A 23289-nucleotide genomic window follows, 5' to 3' on the forward strand; every position below is an offset into this window, starting at 1 on the left:
CTATCTGACCATAGCTCTTGCATATGGTGGTGGTAAGTTGAAGATTTTCTAGAAAAAACACTTGAACTAGTAGTTGACAAACTAGTTGCTCAAGAAGTCTAAAATATACTATGTGATCTACTTATGCTTTTGTATTCCACAACATCCTTATATAATTGTCTGAATAATGTTTTTGCTCTTCCAGTTGAGACCACCGACCCATTTTCAAAGTGGTAGAGAAATTATATATGTTAACCAACCACAAAGTTCAATTTCAACTACAACAAATTTCTCAAACGAAAGATAATACTATAGAAGAAAGTCTACATAAAAAATAATTTCTTTTTTCCTCTTACACAGATTTTTATTGTATTGATTGAAATAACACAGTCATCTCCTAATTCTTTTCCTTTGTTTTACAGGTGTATTTTTACGAGGTGGATCAGTACCTAATTCAGATTTCAACTTGGCAGGTCTCTTCAATCCTTTCTTAGCCTTCAACAAGGATTGCTTCAACACACTGCGACCGGAATCACATTGTTTTCCCAATCCCACCGGAGTGGTACGAACAGCATTCTCCGGTTTCGAAGGTTTCTCCGAGGCGGCCTCCTTGTCTTTGCACGGTGGAGGACGAGGGTGAGGGCGGGGACGAGCTGTCCGTGGTCTCACCGGAGGATTGCACGAAATGAAGGCCGACGTGGCTTCATGGCAATACCCTCTGCAATGCAGCTTGTAATCTCTCATCACTAGCTGCCTGAGAGTGATTGCCGCCTTGTACTCCCGTGTGCGTCTCGAGTAAAACACCAGCGCGTTGTTTGCCAGCAGCAGCAAGTCGCGGAAGAGCTCTTTTGCTGATTTTATTGACTGACCGATGATTCTTGATTTTATCGTGCCAATATCCATGTGCTGCCTGATCACTCTTCTGTATCGCGCTCGTTTCTGTCATCAGTAATGTCAAGAGATTCAGTAAGATGAATGATTTTTTTATTTTTTCCTGCGTAGTGAGTTTGCTGTCTTATTACCTGACTGTCCATTCGATGTCTGAAGACTGCTGCTGGTTCACTCTGCGCAACGGATTCGAATATTTCGATCAAGCTCTCTCTTCTGGTGGCATTGGAACCGGGGATTCTCGTTCTCTTACATTCGTTGGTTGATGTTTCCTTGTTTGCAGTTGAAACAGAATTGGAAGAACCTAAGTTGTCGCTCTCACCCACACTTCTTTCTTTGACAGCTCGACTGCAGTCCTTTCTCTTTCTCTGACCTCGTTTCTTCCTAATGATGACCCCGTGCTCATAGCCGACCTCAGGGAACTTCTCAATGCTTGAATCCTTTCCCTGCTCGGAACAGGCAGAAGTGCTGGGCTTTGTCTCTGTCTCTGTCTCCACTGCTTGAGGCTGACGGTCACACAACCAGCTTGCCCTCGTGCTCGTTTCTTTTGTGAAGCTGCCAACAGAGTTTTCACCATTTGATGTCTGTCTGCTGATTGACTCTGTGGCTTCTGAATCCAATGCGGGTAGAGGTGATTCGGTCTCGCTCAAACCGTAATCACCTTGTTTGGAGCGTTGTTTCTTCCCCTCCAGTGATTTGATCTTTGACTCAAGAGATCTGGAAATCAACAACACTAGAGAGATTATTGAAAGAAAAATGGAAGCACCACGATAAGTTGCACCGAAAGTCAAAACATGAATCACAACACAATCATCCAAATCAAGCACCAAATAGTACTAATCTATGAGTTTTTAACGCTTCACAAACTATTAGAACAGTTCTAACAACACATAATCTCTAGTGTCCAAACGTATGGTTCCTATAGCATCATCAGCTACATGTATATATTGGTAAGAATATGCAGACAATTTAGCCACACAGTATTGATAGAAAAATACGTAATTGTATTAAAATGCTCACATAAACACATGTATACATCTGTGCTAACCCTATTGAGTTTTCAGATTTAACCAGTTCTCGCTTGAGCTCTGCCATACGACGCTTTCTCAGCTCTTCAAACCAAGCCCTGAGTCATTCGCAAGAAAACATTAGTTGCTACTTAGACGGTCAGCCATGTCTTGAAGGTGAGGGGAGGAAAGTAGGGAGGGTTCGATGAAGGGATGCAAAAAGCACAGAAATCAGTGCACTAAAACATATAATTTGGAGACATTAACATGCTAAAGCAGAAATCTGAATCATTAAAAGCCAGATGAATTATGAATGTCAATCAAACCAAGCAAGATCATCATAAGAAAGTATGACTCACGTGGATCCCGAATAACATTTTTGTAGGTCCTCGTACCTTTCTTTACAAGCCTGCAATTATTGGTGGGTCTGTCATTTTCCAAGTAAAAGATAAAAGTGAAAGATACATTTTTTAAATGAGAACGATCATTAGTTAGCAACTATTATAGCAATCAGCAACCAATAGCTCCTAACTTTTATCCCCTTCCTTTCCTACTTCATTTCACAGGCACATCTTTCCATTGGAATAAATAAGCATTCTACAAATTTTATGAGTAGCAACCTGTAATTCCTTTTTATATTCTTCTTTTTTTAGTTTGGATTTATGGTTTTAGAAAAGATGCATATATTGGCTAGTGCAACCCATAATACCTTCCTTGTATTTCATTTTCCAGAAGCCATATTCTTCCGGAACTCATGATGAAAATTTATTGAACCCAAAATCTCTTGGCTGTCCCAAATCCTAGATAAACTTTGTAACATGTAACTGAACTAAATCAGATATACATTAGATATCACAATCTGCATCTTGCAGCTTTTAGTGGCAGAATGCAGACAAATCCGTAACAATAAGGAGTAAGGTATACGAACATCCATAGGTGCACAACATGAAACCTAAGTGTATTTGTTCAACATTTTTCTTGTGATCTCTAATTCTAAGCTTGTGAATCAATAATGGAAAATAGGTCGGATGAAAAAGGTTTTGTTTCAGCTAATCAATATTAGGCATACCACAAGTGAACAAGTTCACTAACCAAGAATCAAGCTTTCGCCATTAACATGACTCACCCAAAAGACAAATAATCCAATTTCAAATGCAAAACTACAAATCGGGGATAGGGACATGTGCCATCTTTTACAACCACAGAAATGACAAATTTGTAGAGAGACAACCATTAATATTACCTCATTTTGTTATCACATAAATTGTAACTAGAGCGTACTAATATATTCTTGACCATATCGATCCTCTATTGTCCAGTCAAAACAGAGTCCAAAAAACTATGTGGTTATTGACAAGTCTTCAAGTCTTTGAGTAGTAGTAATAGCCATTTATGTGTGGTTCCATCAAATGCTGCATTGCTGCTATCCTAGACCTCTTGTTCAAAACTTCAAATGTGTCATACGACGTCGTACAACTGTTGCATGCAGCATGCATGAAACGGCCAATAGATTGTTAATCTATTACAATTATTATTAAAGAAGACATCCGTATAAGTTAAAATATCTACAAATTAACTTCCAAAAAATTCTCGGTTTATAAATGTTATGTTATTTAACTAGCTCGTCAAATACCTATTTGAAATTCCTTAAAAATTAGACATTAATTAGAAACATTTATCGACCTGAGCAGTAAAGGCATAGGGATAAAGGGTGCGCGCACGAAGCTCCGAAGCGACGACGTTCCAATCGCCCGTTCCGTGCCTCACAACGGCGCCACCCAAAATAAGATCCTCCCACGTGCCCCACACCGCCGCCGCCTCCGCCCCCATCCTCTAACCGTGAAATTGGGGAACCTCTCAAAACCTAGGATTTTGGGACACCCTTAATTTAGCATTTGGTGGTGGAAAAAAACACCTGAAATTTCAATTATCTGAATCAATTCAATTGATCATAGGAAGAAATCATCGTGCTCGTTGTTCAATTGTTGGAGAGAGAGAGAGATTAGCATGAATAGTTGATAGACGGACATAGACGACGGGAGACGTTACATTACATATACAATGCAGTAATAAATTGAAAATTTAGGAGAGAGAAGGAATTGATGAGCGAGGAGAGGAAAAGCAAGTGTTTGTTGGGCTTACCTCAAATCTCTCGCTGAATTTGTTTGGATGACATTCTATTTCTATGTATGGGCGTAAATATAGAAGTATTCAATTATTCATAACTTTATTAAGCCGCCGAAAATCTCTTGTTTTCTTTTTTCTTTTTTTTATGAGAATCACGTAGCAACTCTTCTAGCCAGAGTAAATGTGTGTGAAATGGAATTGGAATTCCTTTCTACAAATTATGAACCGATTCATTCAAAGATACTAATAATATAAGAAGGTCAAATGAGACAGCATCATACAAGACTTCCTCAAAAACACAGGGCTAATGGAAAATAAACCAACAAATTCTTGGCCAATAGTCCGATTATGGTTTCGTATTATACACGAGCTTGATTGTTATGGCTGAAAATCGGTGCATTCTTTGATGCAAGAAGCCAGAATTTCTTTGTTAGCTACAGGCGATCTGTCGGCGCTTCACCATGTTCTCCAAGTTCTTGGACACCAACGAAGTCAGGTTTGGATCCTCAAAATCGAGTTCTGGGCCAAATCTGCATTGTTATCAATAGGTAATGAGTGTCAACAAAGAGCAACTGTATGATCACTGGAATTAAGCAATGCAAGAGGGCACGTAGATTGCTCGGATATTGATGGTTAGTGAAGAATTAGGAAAAATGACTTGCTGCTATCTATCTGTGTAAATTATATGCGATGCACGGGCCAACATATATTGTGTAAAGATCATAAAATAAGTTGCATACTTTGGATCAAGAACCAACTTCTGAACTTCTTTAATGGCTGAGCTTGCGGCATATAATGATATTTTTCCAACCTGAATCAACCAGCAGACAACTACAATTGGTAACAAAGTAGCAAACCAGGGATTAGGAGCAAGAAAACTAGAAGAAATGTCGACCTCCAATATTTGAAGCTTCAAATCATGATCATTTGGAAGTCCACGAATTTCTTCAGACAATCTCATAGATTCAGCCAGACTTTCAGGAGAGAGAAAGTCAAGTCCCAACTGAACCGAGGACTGGAAATTGGAAAGGTAGAAGAAGCAGTCATTTTATATGCATAAGATTTTCAAATATCGTTTCACCTTGTAAACGAAGCAATCATTAAGGGATATTCATCTCTAACTCACCTGAAGATGCCGTACTTGGAAGGGACTTCCGGCAGGAATGAATACAGCTTCTCCTAAATGCTGTTCAAATGACCAAGGTTCAACACCTGCGCAAAGAAAAGGAAGAAGATAAGATGATAGAGGAATTTCAAGGAATCTTAATTTGAGTTGTGCAACTGACCGTATCAAAGAATCATAACGAAGCTCTAGCTGAACTATTAGTTCAAGAGGGGTAATGGAAAATAAATGAACAAACTCTAATTCTAAGAACATCGTATAGAACAACTAAAAATTGTGCTTACAGAATTCTTCTTTCAACCTGCTTTTATGATGTCTATTCAAGTATACTACCCCATCGTATAGAGGCCGAGATACCTGATATTGAAATGCAGTTTTAGCTACAAAGAGAGAAATGTGATACTAGGGACTACGTACATCCCTTAAACAACAAAGTAACTTACAGAATTATCATTAATATCATCAGCCTTCCCAAGATCTGCCCAGTGCAAGCTTACATACTCCATTAGTTTGGGTATATCCTCATAGCGGAAGATGTCCCAGTGAGCTCCTGCTTCGACCTTTTCCAGAACATTCCCACTGGATCTAATCTTAGAATCACTGACACCATTCCCTTCAACTATGCTACTTTCTTCAATTCCTTTATCATCGTTTTTCTCAGAGTTATCTGAATGTGCATCGGCCGCAGAGTCCACTCCATCAGGTGATGAGTTGGGCAAAACATCGCTGTTCAAACGAATTTCGGAATCACTGTGCAATTCCTTTGTATCAGATTGAATCACAGTATTTTGTATATCTATATTTGTACTCTGCGGTCCTTTTAACTTTGCTTCGAATGAGTGCACCAAAAGGAATACCTGATTCAAAAAGAAAGTGTCATTCTAACATATCCGGATTGACACAATTATCAGAAATCAGAATGTATGTGCTGAACAGTAATGGCCAAAAGAAAACATAATCAGTTGCCTTAAACGCAACGCAATTATCAGAATGCATCCATCTGAATGACCTTAATCGCAATTATACAAGAAAATTCCTCAATGGAAGTGCACTACTCACACACTAATGCTAAAAAGTATAATACTGTTCAAAATAGGTATTGGTCCATACCATGTCGCGCATGTTGAGATGAAGATTATTCCTAGAATCGCCCTCACCAATTTCTTCTACATTTCCATAAGAAATAAATATCTTAGGACCAACATCATTTTGTAAGGAATAATGAGGCAATTTTGCTGCAACATTTAGAAGACCCCACTTGGAATGGATGAACTCAAGCAGGGGAAGTTTACTGATGAAGTCAGGTCTCTGATACAACAAAAACTCTTCTGAAGCACTAGGTGAAGGCCAATCCTTCAACTTTAACAACTGAGGTTTCCCATTTTCATCAACTCTACCGTCAAAGTAACCTTTTATGAACTCTTCAAGTTCTACATTTACCTGAAAATGCATTATGTCAAACGAAATACCTAGTTGTACATATTGGAGGAAACATGATAAGTATGAAAGAAAACATGATGCATCAGATGCAATTTGCAAAGAGGTAAGAAAAACTAAACCAATGCCAGCTTACAACATTAAACGGCACACCTCAGTCCAGTCAGTACAGTCAACAGCCTTAAAAATTCTTTTAGCATCCTTCATTTTCTCTTCTGCAGTCTCTTTAATTCCTTTCCATATAGCCATAGGATCCCAGATTGTCATTGCAGAATCATCGCAAACCTCCTTGATAATAACAGGCTTCCGTCTGCTCCACTGCATTCTAAAATCTTTAATTCCTTCACTTTTCAGATCTTCCGAAGATGGACAATACAAGAAGTTATCACTATCATTTTCTCTGTTTGCAGCCTGGAGAAGCCTGGGACTACCTCCAGTTTCCTCTGAATCACCAGAATTATTTATCCTACAGCCATTGACCATTTCTTCAACATTTTTCACCAATTTAGCAACCCAGTTCATCTTGAAGATACGCTTTAGAGTTAAAATGGAGGACCCACAGCCTCCATATGCCTTTGGGGGACATTGAATACTTCCATCATGATCAGCTTTCCAACTGGAAAATCTTTTTAATAAATTTAGCTGCATATGAGTTAATCTTGCACAATCAGGCCCTTTGTCACAATCATTTGTTTCAAGAGCAATATCATTTAACTCTTCATTGACAGAAGGCGTGGATGCTTCCCTGATATCTTTGCAGCAGTTAAGGCACAAATCGTATGAGCAATTTGTGCAGTGCCGGTGATAATCAATAATAGGTATCCTGCAGAAATCACTGCAACGAGAGGAGAAGAGCACAAGTCATCATACTTTCATGAAAAAGATTTTTAAACACTCGTCCTTTGTCAAATGTCTTAAAAGAAAGACACAAGAGTGAGAATGAATTATGGTTGCAGACACAACATTGGCACTCCCATTTGCATAAGGATGTCACGATGGACATTGATACGTAAAGTAACTAATATTTATGGAAATCAATGTAAACACAGGTAGCTCACCAGCACATCTGCTCATCAGCATTTAATTTAGTTCTGACAAGATCTATTTCATTTCCTGAAAGACAACATAGATATTCAATTATGTAATGCTAAATCATGAAAACTTTAATTCCAACATGCTTCTCAAGCATAATAGCATCATACCTCGAAGCCTTTTTTCCAGCTCCACCTCAAAGCACTGCTCTGCATGGATCCGTTTCACAATTGGGAGCACTGCTGATAAAAGACAGTAGAGGTACTGCAATTTGTCTTGTGCAGATATCTCTCGGATCCTTGCCTTTAAGAGGAAAAATATAAAATCCATTAGAACAAGAGTATAGTTTCCCAGACAAATTACAATTAGCTGGAAAAAATATCTACTGACAGTCGGACAAAAGGGTAAAGATGAATACTTTAATAAGATTATCCCCTCGCATGCACACCCTGCAACTACACGTACCACGGCATGCTGGACAAACCCTCTGAATTTCCTGTACGGAGATGTCCGAATACCTGAGAAATGATGTCTCATATTACCATCTTAGGATCTAAATTTTTAATGATAATAATATTTTTAAAATTCAACAAAAAACAAAAAAAAGGTATCAGATGATATTATCTCACCATGTCAAAATACAGTTCTCGCAATATCCTCTACGATCGCATTTAAGGCACCAAACCACTTTATCCTTGTTAGTGCTCCGACATTGATGACAAGGCTGTCCCTCAGTATCATCAGATGACTCTGAACTTCCATCAGAAGTCTCCTACAAAAATCGCACAACTCAGTAAAAAACTGTGATCACTTCAAGTGAGCAGGTAACAGGTATTTCCAGGCTGAATACAAGGTTCATCCAGATCACTGGCAACTGCCAAACTAGAACTGTCTCTTTATCTAAGTAAACAACACCACACCCTACCAAAAGAAGATGACAAATAATATGCATGTAAGCATCAGGCCCTCATCTGTTGTCATACTTGTGAGGACAACTAATATTTGAGTTGATGTGATCGTCCGTCTCCAAAATTTGTCATTTTCTATGTTGACACGAGACTTTAACATAGCAATCCACACAAGCAGAGACTTAGCCTCAAGATCATGAAAGACAAATAACAGAAAGCAAATTGGACTAATGCTGTCAGCTTATTTCCTACTCACCGTCATAGGACTAATCTCAAACATCTTCTGTGATTTGCTTCTTTCTGAATCCACCACAGATGTGGGGGGCGTTCTATACGATCGTCTACTGTCTTCATAGTCAGACCCATCTCTGTCAAGATCATCAGTTGACCTCAGAGAACTTCGACCTGAAAGACTCCTGCCCGCCGGCATCTCAGGTGAGTAACTGGCCTGGGCTTTCGATGATTTCTCCTTCTTCTTCTTCCCAGAGGACCCAGAGTAATCCCCAAATTGAGAACTGAGTGGTAGATCCATATCATCACTCTTGCTTTCCAAATAGATATCACTTTCACCTACGGATTTCCTCTTAGCTTTCTTTATACTTGCACGCATTGCAGAATTAGCTGCCCTCTTCTTTGCCTGGATGTAATGCTTTTCGCATACCGTCTTGTCGGGCATGGACATGGCAGTGCATCTCCACTGTTTCCCATCGGATCTCTTACAACGCAAATCATCAGGAATTGCAACATTGTCCTCACCTCCCGCAGAGATGGAACGTGGATGATCCATTAACAACTATTCTACAAAATTACAATCAAACGAACTGTTATATTTCAAATCAGCAGAAATTTGAAATCCAAATCATTAAAGGAGGTGCGTTTGATAAAGCAAAATACCCTACCAAACAAAAGCATAAAAGAAAGACTCCAAAACACACGGTAACCTAAATAGGACAAGAAGCTCAGAGAGCATACTCCAATGATCTTGGCCAACTGAAATGCCACCTAGTTTCAATGGGCTTCCAAGCATAAGAAATACGAATTCATTCAACCAATAGTTACAATTGTAATTCAGAATTACAAAAACGATTTAAATTCATTATCGTTTTTCCAATGTTGCGATAGTAGACTGAATAACAAATTTATTGCATAGTGAAATCCGGGAAAGGATAAACCCTAATTAAACTAAATCTCTTAAACTCACAATATGGTGAACTTTCAAACATAGCATAACACAGCGTATAATAATACGTAAGGCACCGCCTTACTATACGTATCTGTAAACGGAATGGAATAGTCAAAATCAGCGATTACATACATCAGGTTGTAAACGTGCATATCTTCCCTTATGTGTGATGTGAGAGCGACATACACACATAGCGTACCTGATCAGTGAGAATATTTCAGGCTGAGGATAGATAATCTCTCTCTTCCTCTCTCACTCTTCTCTATCTCTCTCACCGTAGTTCCAGCAATTTCAATATCAGCATGGTGAAATTGGAGAAGAGAAATTTAGCAGAGAGCCGGTATGCACAGTAGGAATTGGGCAAGAAGGAGAGCTAAAACGACGTCATATTTCTTTATTTACTTTTGGAGGAGAGCATGAAGTCCTAATTTAGCTTGAAAAATCTAAATTTAATTTTTAATTTTAATATATATATTTATATATAAATATATATATGTATATATATATAAAGAAATAGTATATAAATAAATGAAAATATACACTCATATAACCATATTGTGGATTGGAACTCAATATTTGGTCTCCTACTTAAAAACATAAATTTTGACCATTTTTTGTAATTTTGGATTGTATTGCCCTTAATTTCGACGAACCGAATCAGGTTGGGCGCGCGTTCGGGTGGTACTTTTGGCACTAATGTTATTATTTGTGTCAAAAATACCAAATTACTTAGAATAAAAAATACCAAGTAATCTGGTACTTTTGACAGTAATATTGTCATTCGTGTCAAAAGTATTAAACTATTTGATTTTTTTTTTTCTATGGTATTTTTTAAACTAATATTCTCATTTGTTCTAAATAATTTGATACTTTTGGCACAAATTAAAAATATTAGTGTCAAAAGTACCAAATTATTTTTTTTGTTTTGCATTCTATTGGTACTTTTGCCACAAATTATGACATTAGTGCCAAAAGTACCACCCGAACCCGCGCGCCCAACCCGATCCGATCAGCCAACCCGTTCCGATCCACCCAAATTAAAGACAATACAGTCCAAAATTGTAAAAACTTGCCAAATTTTATGTTTTTAAGATGGATGGCCAAATATTGAGTTTCATTGCTCAATATGACTATCTCAAAAGTTGGCTCTAAATATATTTAATTAGAATCATACTTACTATTTATAAGTATGATTAATTGTAGTTAGAGCTGGCAAAATCGGTCCATCCCGCCAAGTTAGAGCTGAAAAAATTAGTCCGGCCTAATGGGCTGACCCGACTCGCCCAAGTTTAGGGTTGGGTTGGGCTCGATAAATTGAAGGCCCAAAAAATTTAGGCCTAAAAAGCTTGCCCAATCGGGCTAATCGGACTTCGAGACTAAAAAGTTCGGGATTTTAGAGCTTTTTGGTTGGGTTGGACTAGATAAATTGAAGGACCAAAAAACTCAGCTTAAAAGCTCGCCCAATTGTGCCAAAAGTTTGGGGTTTTGGAGCTTTTTGCCCCACCCATTTTTAATTAATTATACATTTAAGGGTTAAGTATCAAATAAGGCTCTAACATAGATGCCCTTATCACGTTTAGATCCCCATAGTCGAAGTTGGTCCAACTAAACCCCCGAAGTCCTTAATTTCTGCAATTAGCCCCTCTGCCCTAACTGCCGTTTAACGCCGTTAACTATTTAACTTTTTTTATTATTATTTCGCCAAGGTCGCCGGAAATAAAAAAACCTCTTTTGGTACTTTTGTCAAACAGTTGGTGGGCGCTGATGTTGTCAAATTTTTAACACGCAGGAGGTATTCCATTTCAACAACCACTACAACGATATCTCACATCACAAAATAGATGGCATCACTTGCAAGATTCAAACAAAAGGCTGTTCATAAATCGAGTGTAAGCAAATGTATTGCAGTCAATATGAACACGAAAACCCAGAAAATCATTGTAGTTTGTAGTTTATTTCTACCAATTAATTGAATGACGACCCTACAATGTCGTCGGAAACTCGTCGGAATTCAAGGGGAAGGGCAAGCCGTCGGTACCGTCGCCTACGCCAGGGAAGCCACCAGTAGTGCCACCAACGCCGGGGAATCCACTGCCAATAGATGGGAAGCCGCCACCAGCACCGTCGAAGCTGCTGACGCCGCCAGGGATAACACTACCGATACCAGCAAGGCCACCTTGAGGCGTGGTGCCGATAATGCCACCTACGCCAACACCACCGTTGTCGCCCATGTTGCTGAAGCTCCCCACGCCGACGTAGCTTAGGTAGTTCTTTTGGTCCGCGCGGCTGGAAAGTGAGGCGACGTTGTTGAAGACGGTGGTGGTTGATCACTCCACCATTCTTGCCGGAGAAGCCGTGAGCAACATCCGCACTGTCGCAGCGTTCTGCTCCGAGGAGAAAGTCGTTTATCTCTATGCACATGAGCTTATTGAGCCATCGAGGAGTTCAGTTCCGGCGACCTTGGCGAAAAAAAATAAAAATGAAAACAAACGGCGTCAACTCACCGTTTGGGCAGAGGGCCCGATTATTCGAAATTAAGTAGTTTGAGGGTTTAGTTGGACCAACTTCAACTATGAAGATCTAAACGTGATAAGGGTCTCTATGTTAGGGGCTTATTTGATACTCAACCCTACATTTAAATATATTAAAATAGAAAAGAACTAAAACTAACATCACTCATTAATCTACTAATATATCCACTTATAATTTAACATAGTTATTTTTTATTTATAATTTTTTTAAATCTATTAATAAGTGTATCCTTTTAGCTATTAATATAGATACGCAAGAAGATGGAGAAATACAATTATACAAATAAGATTCAAAGGTCGTTGAGGTTGAATATTTTGATTGTTGATGATACTCCCTCCGTCCCACGAAGCATGACACAGTTTCCTTTTTGGTCTGTCTCACGAAACATGACACGTTTCTAAAAATGACAAAAAATTTACCCTTTATTCACATTTTCACTTTTTCACCTACTACACTTAACACACAAAATACCAATTTCTTAATTCCAGTGCCAAAAAGAAGTGTGTCATGCTTCATGGGACGGAGGGACTATTTACTATTTACTATTAGAACTTTAAATTTGTTTAAATACTTTGAAGTGTTGTTTATTAATAATTATTATCGAGTTTTCATTTATTATTATTGTATTTGACCTACAATAATATATTTTTATTTTATTTATAATTATATCTATGAATCAATGATTTGATTTTATACTAGTTAATTTAATTTATTTTATTTTTCAGCATTTAATAGCAAACATATGATTCAACAAAAAAAATATTGGGTAAATTTTGTTTGACCGCTCAGTAGCTCGATGAGAGTTGCGTTGGGCTTGCTAATTTGTAGCCCGATCAAATTTCGAACCGGCCTAGTCGATCCGGCCCGTTTGCCATCTCTAATGGCCCGAACTTTGGGGCCAATTGTAAAAATGACCTGAAATTTTAAAAATACAAATGAATAGGCAAAATTTTGAAGTCGTTTATAAATTGGCCTAAACTTTAAAAATACAGAAAAATAATCTAAACTTTGGAGTTTGCCCTAAGAGACGATACAAATTTTAATAAAAGTTGGTAAAAAGAGTTATTTAATGGTGGGATCATATACGAAAATAGTGTTTAAAGGGTTGTAATTATAAAGTTGATGATTGAGTCATGTACAATAATATAAAGTAAAGATATCAACACAAATTTTTAAGGAACATTCCAAAAAGAAAATTGGGATAAATAATTTGGGGACGGTGGGAGCATAATTTATATATATAACAGAGAGAAAAATGTCACAGAAAAGGGGATGGAAAATCCACACGTTAAAACAGTACTCTCTGCGTCCACAAAAGAACTTCATACTTTTTCTTTTTAGGACGTCCACAAAAGAATTTCTTACCTATTTTTAGACTATACCCAACCACTCTCAATATTAATTAAAATAACATTTTATCAATTTTAATACGCTCAACAATTTTTTCGTTTTTAATACACTAAACAACTTTTTTCTTCTTAAAATTCGTGTCACTTTAAGAAATTCTCTCGTGAACGGACGGACTATTTGAGATAAACTATGTCTTTAATAATCAAACTTGCCAAATAGGGCAATAAATTAATTACGTGTTATATTGACTGGACAACTAAACAATTGATGCGTATAGTTGAGGGAATCTTTTGCTTCATGCATACAACTAACTAAATCAAATATTTTCTTATGTGTTAATCATAACTATTTATGAAACATTGATGCTTGTTTTGTAAATACAAATTTTATTTATTATCATCATTGTATAGATCATTAGTTGAGAGTCACGCATCATGAGCCATAGTTTTCTCCAAATTGTTTTAATTGCTTGCTTAAATAAGCTTCACAATTAGATTTATAATTAAAAAAAATTGAGTAGGTTTCAAACATAACGAGGGAACAAAAGTGTATGAGCTATATATTTGTGGGAGTCAACTTTTGAAATTGTTGGGAACCTTGTGGAATATCCTAACCCTTGTTTTGATGATACCAAAAATCATAGGACTTATTTGTAATAGACTAGAATCGTTTTGAACTCAAGTGTTAGAGTTCGTTTCTAGTTTAGTTGCAGTGTCGAAGACTGAAGGCTGAAGAATGAAGACTGGAGTTACCAACTGAAGTATCAGTTGAAGAATCAGTTGAAGACTGATTATTTAATGCGCGCAATGGACTGATACTAAAGTCAAGTATCAGTTGAACATTCCTCCTAGGACTGATCTTCCAACGTTCAGAGGAAGCCACGTACGCACAAGTACAGCCGCATTAAATGCAGAGATATCACAATATCTTATCTCTGCAGAGGTCATTCCTATCTGGTGGTTACTTTTCAGAGATGTCACTTCTCCTGTCCATCAAAGAGAGCCGTTTCCACACAGACAAGGAACCTCGAAGATTGAAGCCTCAACCCAAATTCGAATTGCTCTTCCCCTGAAGAAATCAAGAAGTATCGAAGATGGTTTGAACTCCACTCAAAGGAGAACATCATTGGAGAACCATCAGAAGGCGTCAAGACTCGGAGATCAATGTGTAACCTCGTTTTCGACATCAACCAGAACAGCATCAACGAAGATAAGAACTTCAGCTGTTTCTTATCAACTACAGAGCCCAAGGATATTGAAGAAGCTCTGAAGTCTACTCAATGGGTCATCGCAATGCTAGAAGAACTCAATGAATTCAACCGGAATTTAGTTTGGGAGCTTGTGGATCGACCAGACGATGCAAAGGTGATTGGCTTGAAATGGATTTTTAAGAACAAGGAAGACGAAGAAGGAAACGTTGTGAGAAACAAAGCAAGGCTTGTGGCTAAAGGATACAGTTAAGAAGAAGGAATCGACTACGACGAGACGTTTGCCCCAGTTGCCAGATTGGAAGCAGTCAGACTCTTCTTAGCCTTCGCAGCTCACAAAGGTTTCAAGGTACACCAAATGGATGTCAAGTGTGCATTTCTCAATGGAGTGCTCACAGATGAAGTCTATGTAGAACAACCTCCAGGGTTTGAGGTTGCTGGACCAGAAAAGGTGTACAAGCTGAAGAAAGCGCTCTATGGGTTGAAGCAAGCACCAAGAGCGTGGTATGATACTCTCTCGGAGTATCTGGTTGAACAAGGCTTCAAAAAGGGATCTGTGGACAGAACTTTGTTCACTCTCAAAGAAGGAGAAGATCTCTTGCTTGTTCAAATTTATGTCGATGACATAATCTTCGGATCCAAATCCGAACACATGTGCAAGAAGTTTGCTGACATCATGACCAACAAGTTTCAAATGTCCATGATGGGAGAAATGAATTTCTTCCTCGGATTGCAAGTCAAGCAGACCAACGAAGGAATACTGATCAGCCAGTCCAAGTATGCCAAGGAGCTGATAGCTAAGTTCGGTATTCAGCACATGAAGTCAATCAAGATCCCAATGAATACAAACTGGAAAGTTGATCCAGATTCAGCAGGAAGCTCTGTTCCTTCGAAGAAGTACAGAGAAATCATTGGATCTTTGCTGTATTTGACTGCGAGCAGACCAGATATCGCATTTGCAGTCGGGGTATGTGCAAGATATCAATCAGATCCTAAGGAAGCTCATTTGGATGCAGCTAAGCGAATTCTGAGATATCTCAAAGGCACACCCAATCTAGGATTGTGGTATCCAGCAGACGACGACATCAAGCTCACCGGATATTCAGACTCAGACTTCGGTGGATGCAAGCTTGATCGCAAATCAACCTTCGGAACTTGTCAATTCCTAGGCAACAAGCTCATCTCTTGGTTTTCAAAGAAGCAGACTTCAGTCGCCACCTCTACAACTGAAGCTGAATATGTTGCTGCCGGAAGCTGCTGTTCACAAATCCTGTGGTTAGTCCATCAACTAAAGGACTATGGGATCGACGAAAAGGAAGTTCCTATCTATTGCGACAGCTCCAGTGCTATTGCAATCTCCCAGAATCCAGTTCATCATACCAGAGTCAAGCATATTGAGATTCGACATCACTTCATTCGTGATCATGTCGAAAAGAAGAATGTCTCTGTGGAATGGATTCCCACTGCTATTCTGAGAGCGGACTTACTGACCAAGGCTCTTCCAGAAGAAAGGTTCAATGATCTATGTGCAAAGATCGACCTCATCAACCCTGAAGAGTGATGCTGTGTTTGAAGATTTTCTCAAACAGTCATGCTGACTGGTGGTCAACCAACTGCGGCCTCTACGATCGCCGATGTGGAAAGCAATGAAGTCCGAATGCTCATCTGAAGAAGAAGTCATCCTGATGAATCTACCAGGATCACGTGGTATCAACTGACTACGATGATCAGTTGATCAGTAAGTATTTAAATGCTTACTTTTCAAAATCAGTTATTTCAGTATAGAGCTTTAAGTTTTTAGTTCAAAACATTTTCTCTAACTGATCAGTTTCTTTCAAAAACTTTAACTGATTGTTGGAATTGTTGGAATATGGAATATCCGAAAAGGACAAGATTTTTATAAAGTGAAAATCTGTTTTGATTGAACTTGTCCTGATCTTATTGCCAAAAATCCTTCCAACCTTTTTGCCTCTGCAATAAAATTTCTTGAAACGCTCATTGACATGACATAATGTAATGATGCCTTTCAAAGTCCCTCGCAGTGACGGCGGACGCGAAATTTTTTCTTCAATTGCATTTTAGGCACAGTTTTCGAAAAACCTTTTCATCTTCTACATGGTTCACATTCTGCCTATTTATACCATGTTGTCTTCATGTTTTTTCTGCATCAACTAACAAATCTCCACAGCCTTCACTGTGAGAAAAAGCTTCAATTATTTCCAAAGTTGCAGAGAAAAATTGTTCCGACTAAAGGAGAAATCTATGACTGCAAAGTCATGGAGTGGAAGATTGATGCTCATTGTCTTGGTCTTCACCGGACCCTTCCACTGGATCTCAACGTCTCTCCGGCGTCAAAGTTTGCTCTACCCTCACTTGTATCCAGCGAAGCGAGTGTCTTCCATCCTCATGCCCGGAACATGGATTGGAAGTTCCTGTCTGAATATGGACAAACTTCACCTGATTCTCAGGAAGCTCCTCGCCTTTTGGTGAAGCCTCTATGTAGTGCAACAGCAATGCGCAGAAGCTCATTGCCATCCGGCGCAAAATCGACAGTGCTAGTCCTCACGACTACCACTGATTCGATTCTCTATCTCCACATCTTCTTCTCTCTCATGTATGACAAAGCGTGTTTTGATCCTTTTCTTTCATCCACGCCTCGTCATGCATTTTCTTCGTTTCTCCTCCCCTCCTCTCGCACTCCTATAATTCTTCTCTTCTCGTCTGTCTCCTCGCTCTTCGGATCGAATGTATAGTTGTATCTCATGACTATCTCTAACGATGCTATGCATACTTTCCTTTCCTTCAATTTGCTCTTCTTCATTTCTCTGTCTCTCCGCCTTCTCCGTCCTCTCTTTTTCATCCTTCTCCACCCACTCCTGACGTCCTCCTCCTTCTGCATATTTGGGACCTTTCCTCTTCTCAAGTTGTCACCACAACTTGAGAATTGGAGTTGTTGTCTCATTTGATTTCAGCTTCCATGGTCATCTCTCTTTTTGATGTTGCTAAAAAGGGGAAAAGAAGTCAGAGTCAGTGAGCAACCCTTCCTTTGGGTTACTCCTGTCCCTATTTCTTGACTGTAGATGGGATAGCTAAGAATCACCAGAAGGATGACGTTTCAGAAGAGACCTCAAATCAACGGAACACAAGTGAGAGTGGAACAAGCTTAGGAACACGAAGACATGAAGACAGAAGATGAAGATCAAGAAGTTCAAGGCGCAGCCAAGCAGACTGCTGGAGTCCATGGTTTATCCATGATGTTTTTGTTTTTCTTTTTACTCCAATGTAAGTCTTGCTCTGTACCTCGACTGATGGCTTATCAGTCTTATTAATGAAATGAACTTCTTTTTTATCTCAACCTGAAGACAATGACTCTTTGTCTAGACTCTGATTATGGTTTTTCTGTCTTCTTTAAGTTCTATTTTTAGAAATGTTTTCGTTCTTGCTCTAAGTACAAGTTGTTTAGGTTCTATTGTTAAGGGGGAACTGTTTTCACCTCTTGTTTAGAACTTGTACTATGAGTTTAGTCTTTTTGTTGTCTAGAACTGCTGTGTGGTTTTGGCATCATCAAAAAGGGGGAAATTGTTGGGAACCTTGTGGAATATCCTAACCCTTGTTTTGATGATACCAAAAATCATAGGACTTATTTGTAATAGACTAGAATCGTTTTGAACTCAAGTGTTAGAGTTCGTTTCTAGTTTAGTTGCGGTGTCGAAGACTGAAGACTGAAGACTGAAGACTGGAGTTACCAACTGAAGTATCAGTTGAAGAATCAGTTGAAGACTGATTATTTAATGCGCGCAATGGACTGATACTAAAATCAAGTATCAGTTGAACATTCCTCCTAGGACTGATCTTCCAACGTTCAGAGGAAGCCACGTACGCACAAGTACAGCCGCATTAAATGCAGAGATATCACAATATCTTATCTCTGCAGAGGTCATTCCTATCTGGTGGTTACTTTTCAGAGATGTCACTTCTCCTGTCCATCAAAGAGAGCCGTTTCCACACAGACAAGGAACCTCGAAGATTGAAGCCTCAGCCCAAATTCGAATTGCTCTCCAACGGAAGAAATCTTGAGGACGATTTACGCCAACGAATCTATTCAAGAGTTCTCCTACAAATAGCGCTTGAGGATCACTTCAATCTTCACCGATTCAACGACATAAGCTGAAGCTCTGCCGAAATTGCTACTCAGCCTAAAGCTTAACCGCCCAAAGCTTGAATCGAAGAAGAGAATTCCAAAGCCAAAATCAGTCTCTACTGATTACATACATTCTCTTAGACCCTAGGCATATATCTGTTTACCCAGAAGCCAAAGGTCAAACTTGTTTCAAAGAACTTGTTCTTTGTAAGTATAGTTGGCACTCGTTTAAACCTCTCCTCCATAAGAGTGTTTGGGTGATTCGGAGTTCAGGAAGGTACTCTGAACTCTGAGTGGGAAGTCTGAGCACGAGGTGTGCTTAGCAGGGAAATCCTACGCGAGGTGTGTGGGTGCTGAAGAGAGTTTATCTTCAGTTTACGGTTGTGTGCACCAGGCAAGCACACGGGTACGGTTTGCAGTGCACCAAGTAAGCACTTGCGGAGTGGATTGTTGGTCTGATCAACCAGTCGTGGATGTAGGAAAGGGTTTTTCCGAACCACGTAAAAGTCTCTGTGTTATTTACAGCTTTCAGTTTTACATCCAATACTTGTGCGATTTCAATTGATAAAACTGAACACTGATTAACAGCAAAGAGAAACCTTAATCCAACTATCTGCTCCACCGAGGCTATTCGAAACTAAGTTTAATTTCCGCTGCGTATGATATCAATCTGACTGAACTATCCTCTGATAGTAAGGAAGAGTGATATCATCTCTATCTTTGCAAACACGACTGAAGCCCTTACGTGGATCAGTTAAGTTCTAGTGACTTAACTGATAACTCTTTACTGAAGAGCTTTCAGTATCAGTCGTCAACCCTGTTGGTCAAAACTAATTTCGGTAAAACAGGTGTCTTGTTTGCATGTAAAGTTTCGCTTTACTCTGACTGAGATCCCTCTGATTGAGGTCGGTAGATCGTTGTAAAAATAGCCTATAGGTGTATTCCCCCCCCCCCCCCATACACCTATTCGAGACCCCCCGGACCTAACAGAAATAGCCATATCAAATTATAAAACTCAATATTTGGTCATTTATCTTAAAAACATAAATTTTGATAATTTTTTTACAATTTGAAACTGTAACATCCTTAATTTGGACCGACCGAATCGAGTTGGGCGCGCAAGTTCGAATAATACTTTTGACACTAATGTTATACTCCATTCGTCCCACTTATCTTGGCACATTTACTTTAGACACAGAAATCAAGAATAAGGTTGCGTTAACTTTGATGGATAAATTTATCCATGAAAAATGATGGATAACAAAAATTTATGCCTATAAATGCCTCATTTCTTTTCCCATATTCTACACAAAAGAGAAATTAATCATTTTTCTTTCTTTATTTTCACTTCAATGATGGATAATATTATCACACCAGAAATGGAGGGATAATATTATCCATACTCGAAGTGAAAATAAGGAAGGAAAAATTGTGAACTTCTCTTTTGTGTAAAATATGGGAAACGAAATGAGGTATTTATAAGCATAAATTTTTGTTATCCATCTTTTTTCATGGATAAATTTATCTATCAAAGTAAACGCAGCCTAAGAGTGTAAAGTGGGTATGGACCACCACTTATTTTATGTGTGTAGAAATGGTAGGAACCAAATACTATTTTGGAAAGTGCCATTTAACAAATTAAAAAAGGGAAGTGTGCCAAGATAAGTGGAACGGAGGGAGTAATTTGTGTCAAAAGTACCAACAGAATACAAAACAAAACAAATACTAAGTAATTTGATACTTTTCGCACTAATATTATAATTTATGTCAAAAGTACCAAATTACTTAGAACAAATAAGAATATTAGTGCCAAAAGTACTAATAGAAATAAGAAAACAAAATCAAGCAATTTGGTGCTTTTAGAACAAATGACAATATTAGTGCCAAAAGTACCAAATTAATTAGTATTTTTTTGTTTTAAATAATTTGATACTTTTAGCATAAATTATAGCATTAATGCCAAAAGTATCACTCGAACCCTCGCCCAATCCTATTCGGTCTGTCCAAATTAAGGGCAATATAATTTGAAATTGTAAAAAAATGTCAAAATTTATATTTTTAAGATGAATGATCAAATATTAAGTTTTAATCCCCAATATAATTATATGAGTGCATATTTTTTATTTGGAGAGAGATTTCGTTTCTAAGTCAATTTAATTTGGAGCGATATATCAAGAATGTCTCATTTTTCGTATGCATGTCATCATGAATTTATTCGATTATATAACACTTCAAAAAAAAAGAGTATAATAAATACGTAATGGTCACTTTCCTTAGTAATTACTCTCCGTGTATATATATATATATATATATATATATATATATATATATATAAGGGTTCAACAGAGAAGCTAAATATTATGAAGAATAGAGAATTCGTAAAATAAAAACGAACAGATCCATAATTTTAATGAACAGATCAATGTACCACATGAACAGCAATTTGTCAAGGGTTCGAATCCTGCTGGTGGCAAGTTTTTCTTTATTTTTACTAAATACGATTGTTCATTACTTATGTTGATCTGTTCGTAAAATGAATAGATTTGTTCATAATGAATAAAAAGATAATTCTCTAGTGAACCCAACCCTATATATATATATACACTCTATCCGTCTTGTGTGTTTATTAATATTTTCGTTCATTTACAAAGATTGTGTGTTTTTCTTTTCTTAAAAACCTCATTTATACTTTAAACCCTATTCATATTCAATACTCCCTCCGTCCACGAAAAAGAGTCTTGATTCCCCTCTTTTTTTGTCCATGAAAAATAGTCCTGTTTCACTATTTTGACAAATTTACCCTTATTTTGCATCACAATTCACTTTAATTGCCATTGTTGGGCCCACCACAAATCTAATTTAAACTCCTTTAATTAAAAAGTCATACCTAATTAAACACTCTTAATTAACCTCTGAAAATGTGTCAAATTAAAACCAACCCCCCCAATATTAATTGACCCTGAACGAAAATTAAATCATCCCACCCCCCAATATTTTATTCTGCCACTTATGTTAAAAATCCATTCACCTTCAAACCCTAAGTTCATCAGCGCCGCATCATTTCTCTCCCTGAAAACCCTAAGTCTTTTCTCGCCGATTTGTTGTTTCCTCGCCGATTTCTCCTTCGGCGTCACTCGATTTGTTGTTTCCTCGCCGATTTCCCCTTCGGCCTCCAATTTCTCATTGCCCCAACCCTGATTTATGGATCAAGAACAAATTCTCACTTCTCTCTGTTCAGCCGGTGATTCTACCGAAGAATCACCGGATCTGTTACCATCTCCGATGGATCTCGGAACCACCGGTGATTCTACCGAAGAATCACCCGATTTGTTGTTCCCCCCTTTGGTTTTCGGTGATACGGCGCCAATGACGGAGTCTTCTCCGACGTTTTCAGACGTTTTGACGGCGACCCACTTTGAAGCTTTGTCCTTTCTATCTTGGGCTTTGGAGCCGGACACTGTGGTGCCGGAAACGGTCTTAATGGAAGCGTCGGAGCCACCCCAAGATCTGCCCGTCGATGGCTTCATCTAGGATGAAGAAGGCCGGCACTTTGATACGGTGGTGCCGGAAACACCCTAAGATCTGCCCGTCGATGGCTTCATCCAAGATGAAGAAGGCCGGCCCTTTGATACGGTGGTGCCGGAAACACCCCAAGATCGGGCCGTGGATGGCTTCATCTAGGATGAAGAAGGTCGGGCCTTTGATGCGGTGGAGCCGGAACCTTTTGATAATTGGAGGGGCTGGAGCAATGAAAGAAGGATTTGGTACCTTCGATTGCTTTCTCGGTACTGCCCGGCGGCCTTAGACCTAATCTAATCAGGTGATTCTGTTCCTAATTTGCTTTTGGGTTGGTGGTGGCTGGTGATGCCTTGCATGCCTTATTTGTTGGTGTTTGTTGGTGTTTGATGGCCGGTGATGCCTCTGATTCCCTATATGGTGGTGTTTGGTGGCTGGTGATGCCTTACATTCATTATTTCTTGTTGTTGGTTTGCTTTTGATGCCTTGCCTGCCCTATTTACAAACATATATGCAGCTGAAAATAATCTAAATGATGAAGCATTAGGAGGTTGTAGCCACCACTAGGTTTTCCCTAGTTTAGGAGGTTCCCCTCTGTTGTTATATATGTTGGTATATGTTGGCTGAAATAAATTACCCTGTGATAACAATAATTTCATAATGTCTGAGGGTGCAGCTCCTGTAGTTCTAGCCACCACTATGAATTTCCTAGTTTTGGAGGTTGAATTCAGGGTTAAATTAATGTCGATGATGCAAAAAAATCATGTTTTCAAAAGCTGAGACATTACAAAAGTGTTTACAAACATATATGCAAAGTTTGACTTTGTAAACATTCTTGCCCAAAAAATTGTCAACATTA

At 38.5% G+C, this 23289-nt stretch overlaps 2 protein-coding genes across 7 annotated transcripts; both read right to left on the reverse strand.

Annotated features, from left to right (window-relative positions):
* Positions 1 to 267: 267 nt before the first annotated feature.
* On the reverse strand, positions 268 to 4153 carry LOC131013427 (uncharacterized). 3 transcript variants are annotated; one of them, XM_057941493.1, is made up of 6 exons: positions 4017 to 4153; positions 3558 to 3789; positions 2234 to 2283; positions 1916 to 1993; positions 1002 to 1584; positions 268 to 918 (listed from the first exon to the last, which is right to left on the reverse strand). In XM_057941493.1, exons 2-6 carry the CDS (start codon positions 3702 to 3704, stop codon positions 370 to 372), a joined length of 1407 nt encoding a protein of 468 aa, XP_057797476.1. In that variant the 5' UTR covers positions 3705 to 3789; positions 4017 to 4153; the 3' UTR covers positions 268 to 369. The 3 variants fall into 3 exon arrangements, with proteins under 3 accessions (XP_057797476.1, XP_057797478.1, XP_057797477.1); XM_057941495.1 differs by lacking the exon at positions 4017 to 4153 and adding an exon at positions 2584 to 3350 and having other exon boundaries at positions 3558 to 3682; XM_057941494.1 differs by lacking the exon at positions 2234 to 2283 and having other exon boundaries at positions 4017 to 4060.
* Positions 4154 to 4209: 56 nt separating this feature from the next.
* Positions 4210 to 10080, reverse strand: LOC131013426 (E3 ubiquitin-protein ligase JMJ24). 4 transcript variants are annotated; one of them, XM_057941491.1, is made up of 14 exons: positions 9884 to 10080; positions 8758 to 9299; positions 8223 to 8365; positions 8012 to 8111; positions 7764 to 7896; positions 7620 to 7674; positions 6715 to 7396; positions 6235 to 6564; positions 5568 to 5981; positions 5409 to 5481; positions 5128 to 5213; positions 4897 to 5016; positions 4742 to 4812; positions 4210 to 4531 (listed from the first exon to the last, which is right to left on the reverse strand). In XM_057941491.1, exons 2-14 carry the CDS (start codon positions 9286 to 9288, stop codon positions 4432 to 4434), a joined length of 2838 nt encoding a protein of 945 aa, XP_057797474.1. In that variant the 5' UTR covers positions 9289 to 9299; positions 9884 to 10080; the 3' UTR covers positions 4210 to 4431. The 4 variants fall into 4 exon arrangements, 2 of the variants coding, with proteins under 2 accessions (XP_057797474.1, XP_057797475.1); XM_057941492.1 differs by having other exon boundaries at positions 8758 to 9294; positions 9884 to 10079; XR_009097675.1 differs by lacking the exons at positions 4210 to 4531; positions 4742 to 4812 and having other exon boundaries at positions 4962 to 5016; positions 5426 to 5481.
* Between the last annotated feature and the right edge of the window lie 13209 nt (positions 10081 to 23289).

Source organism: Salvia miltiorrhiza, chromosome 2 (genome assembly GCF_028751815.1).
Source record: "Salvia miltiorrhiza cultivar Shanhuang (shh) chromosome 2, IMPLAD_Smil_shh, whole genome shotgun sequence".
In the NCBI taxonomy this organism is placed as follows: domain Eukaryota; kingdom Viridiplantae; phylum Streptophyta; class Magnoliopsida; order Lamiales; family Lamiaceae; genus Salvia; species Salvia miltiorrhiza.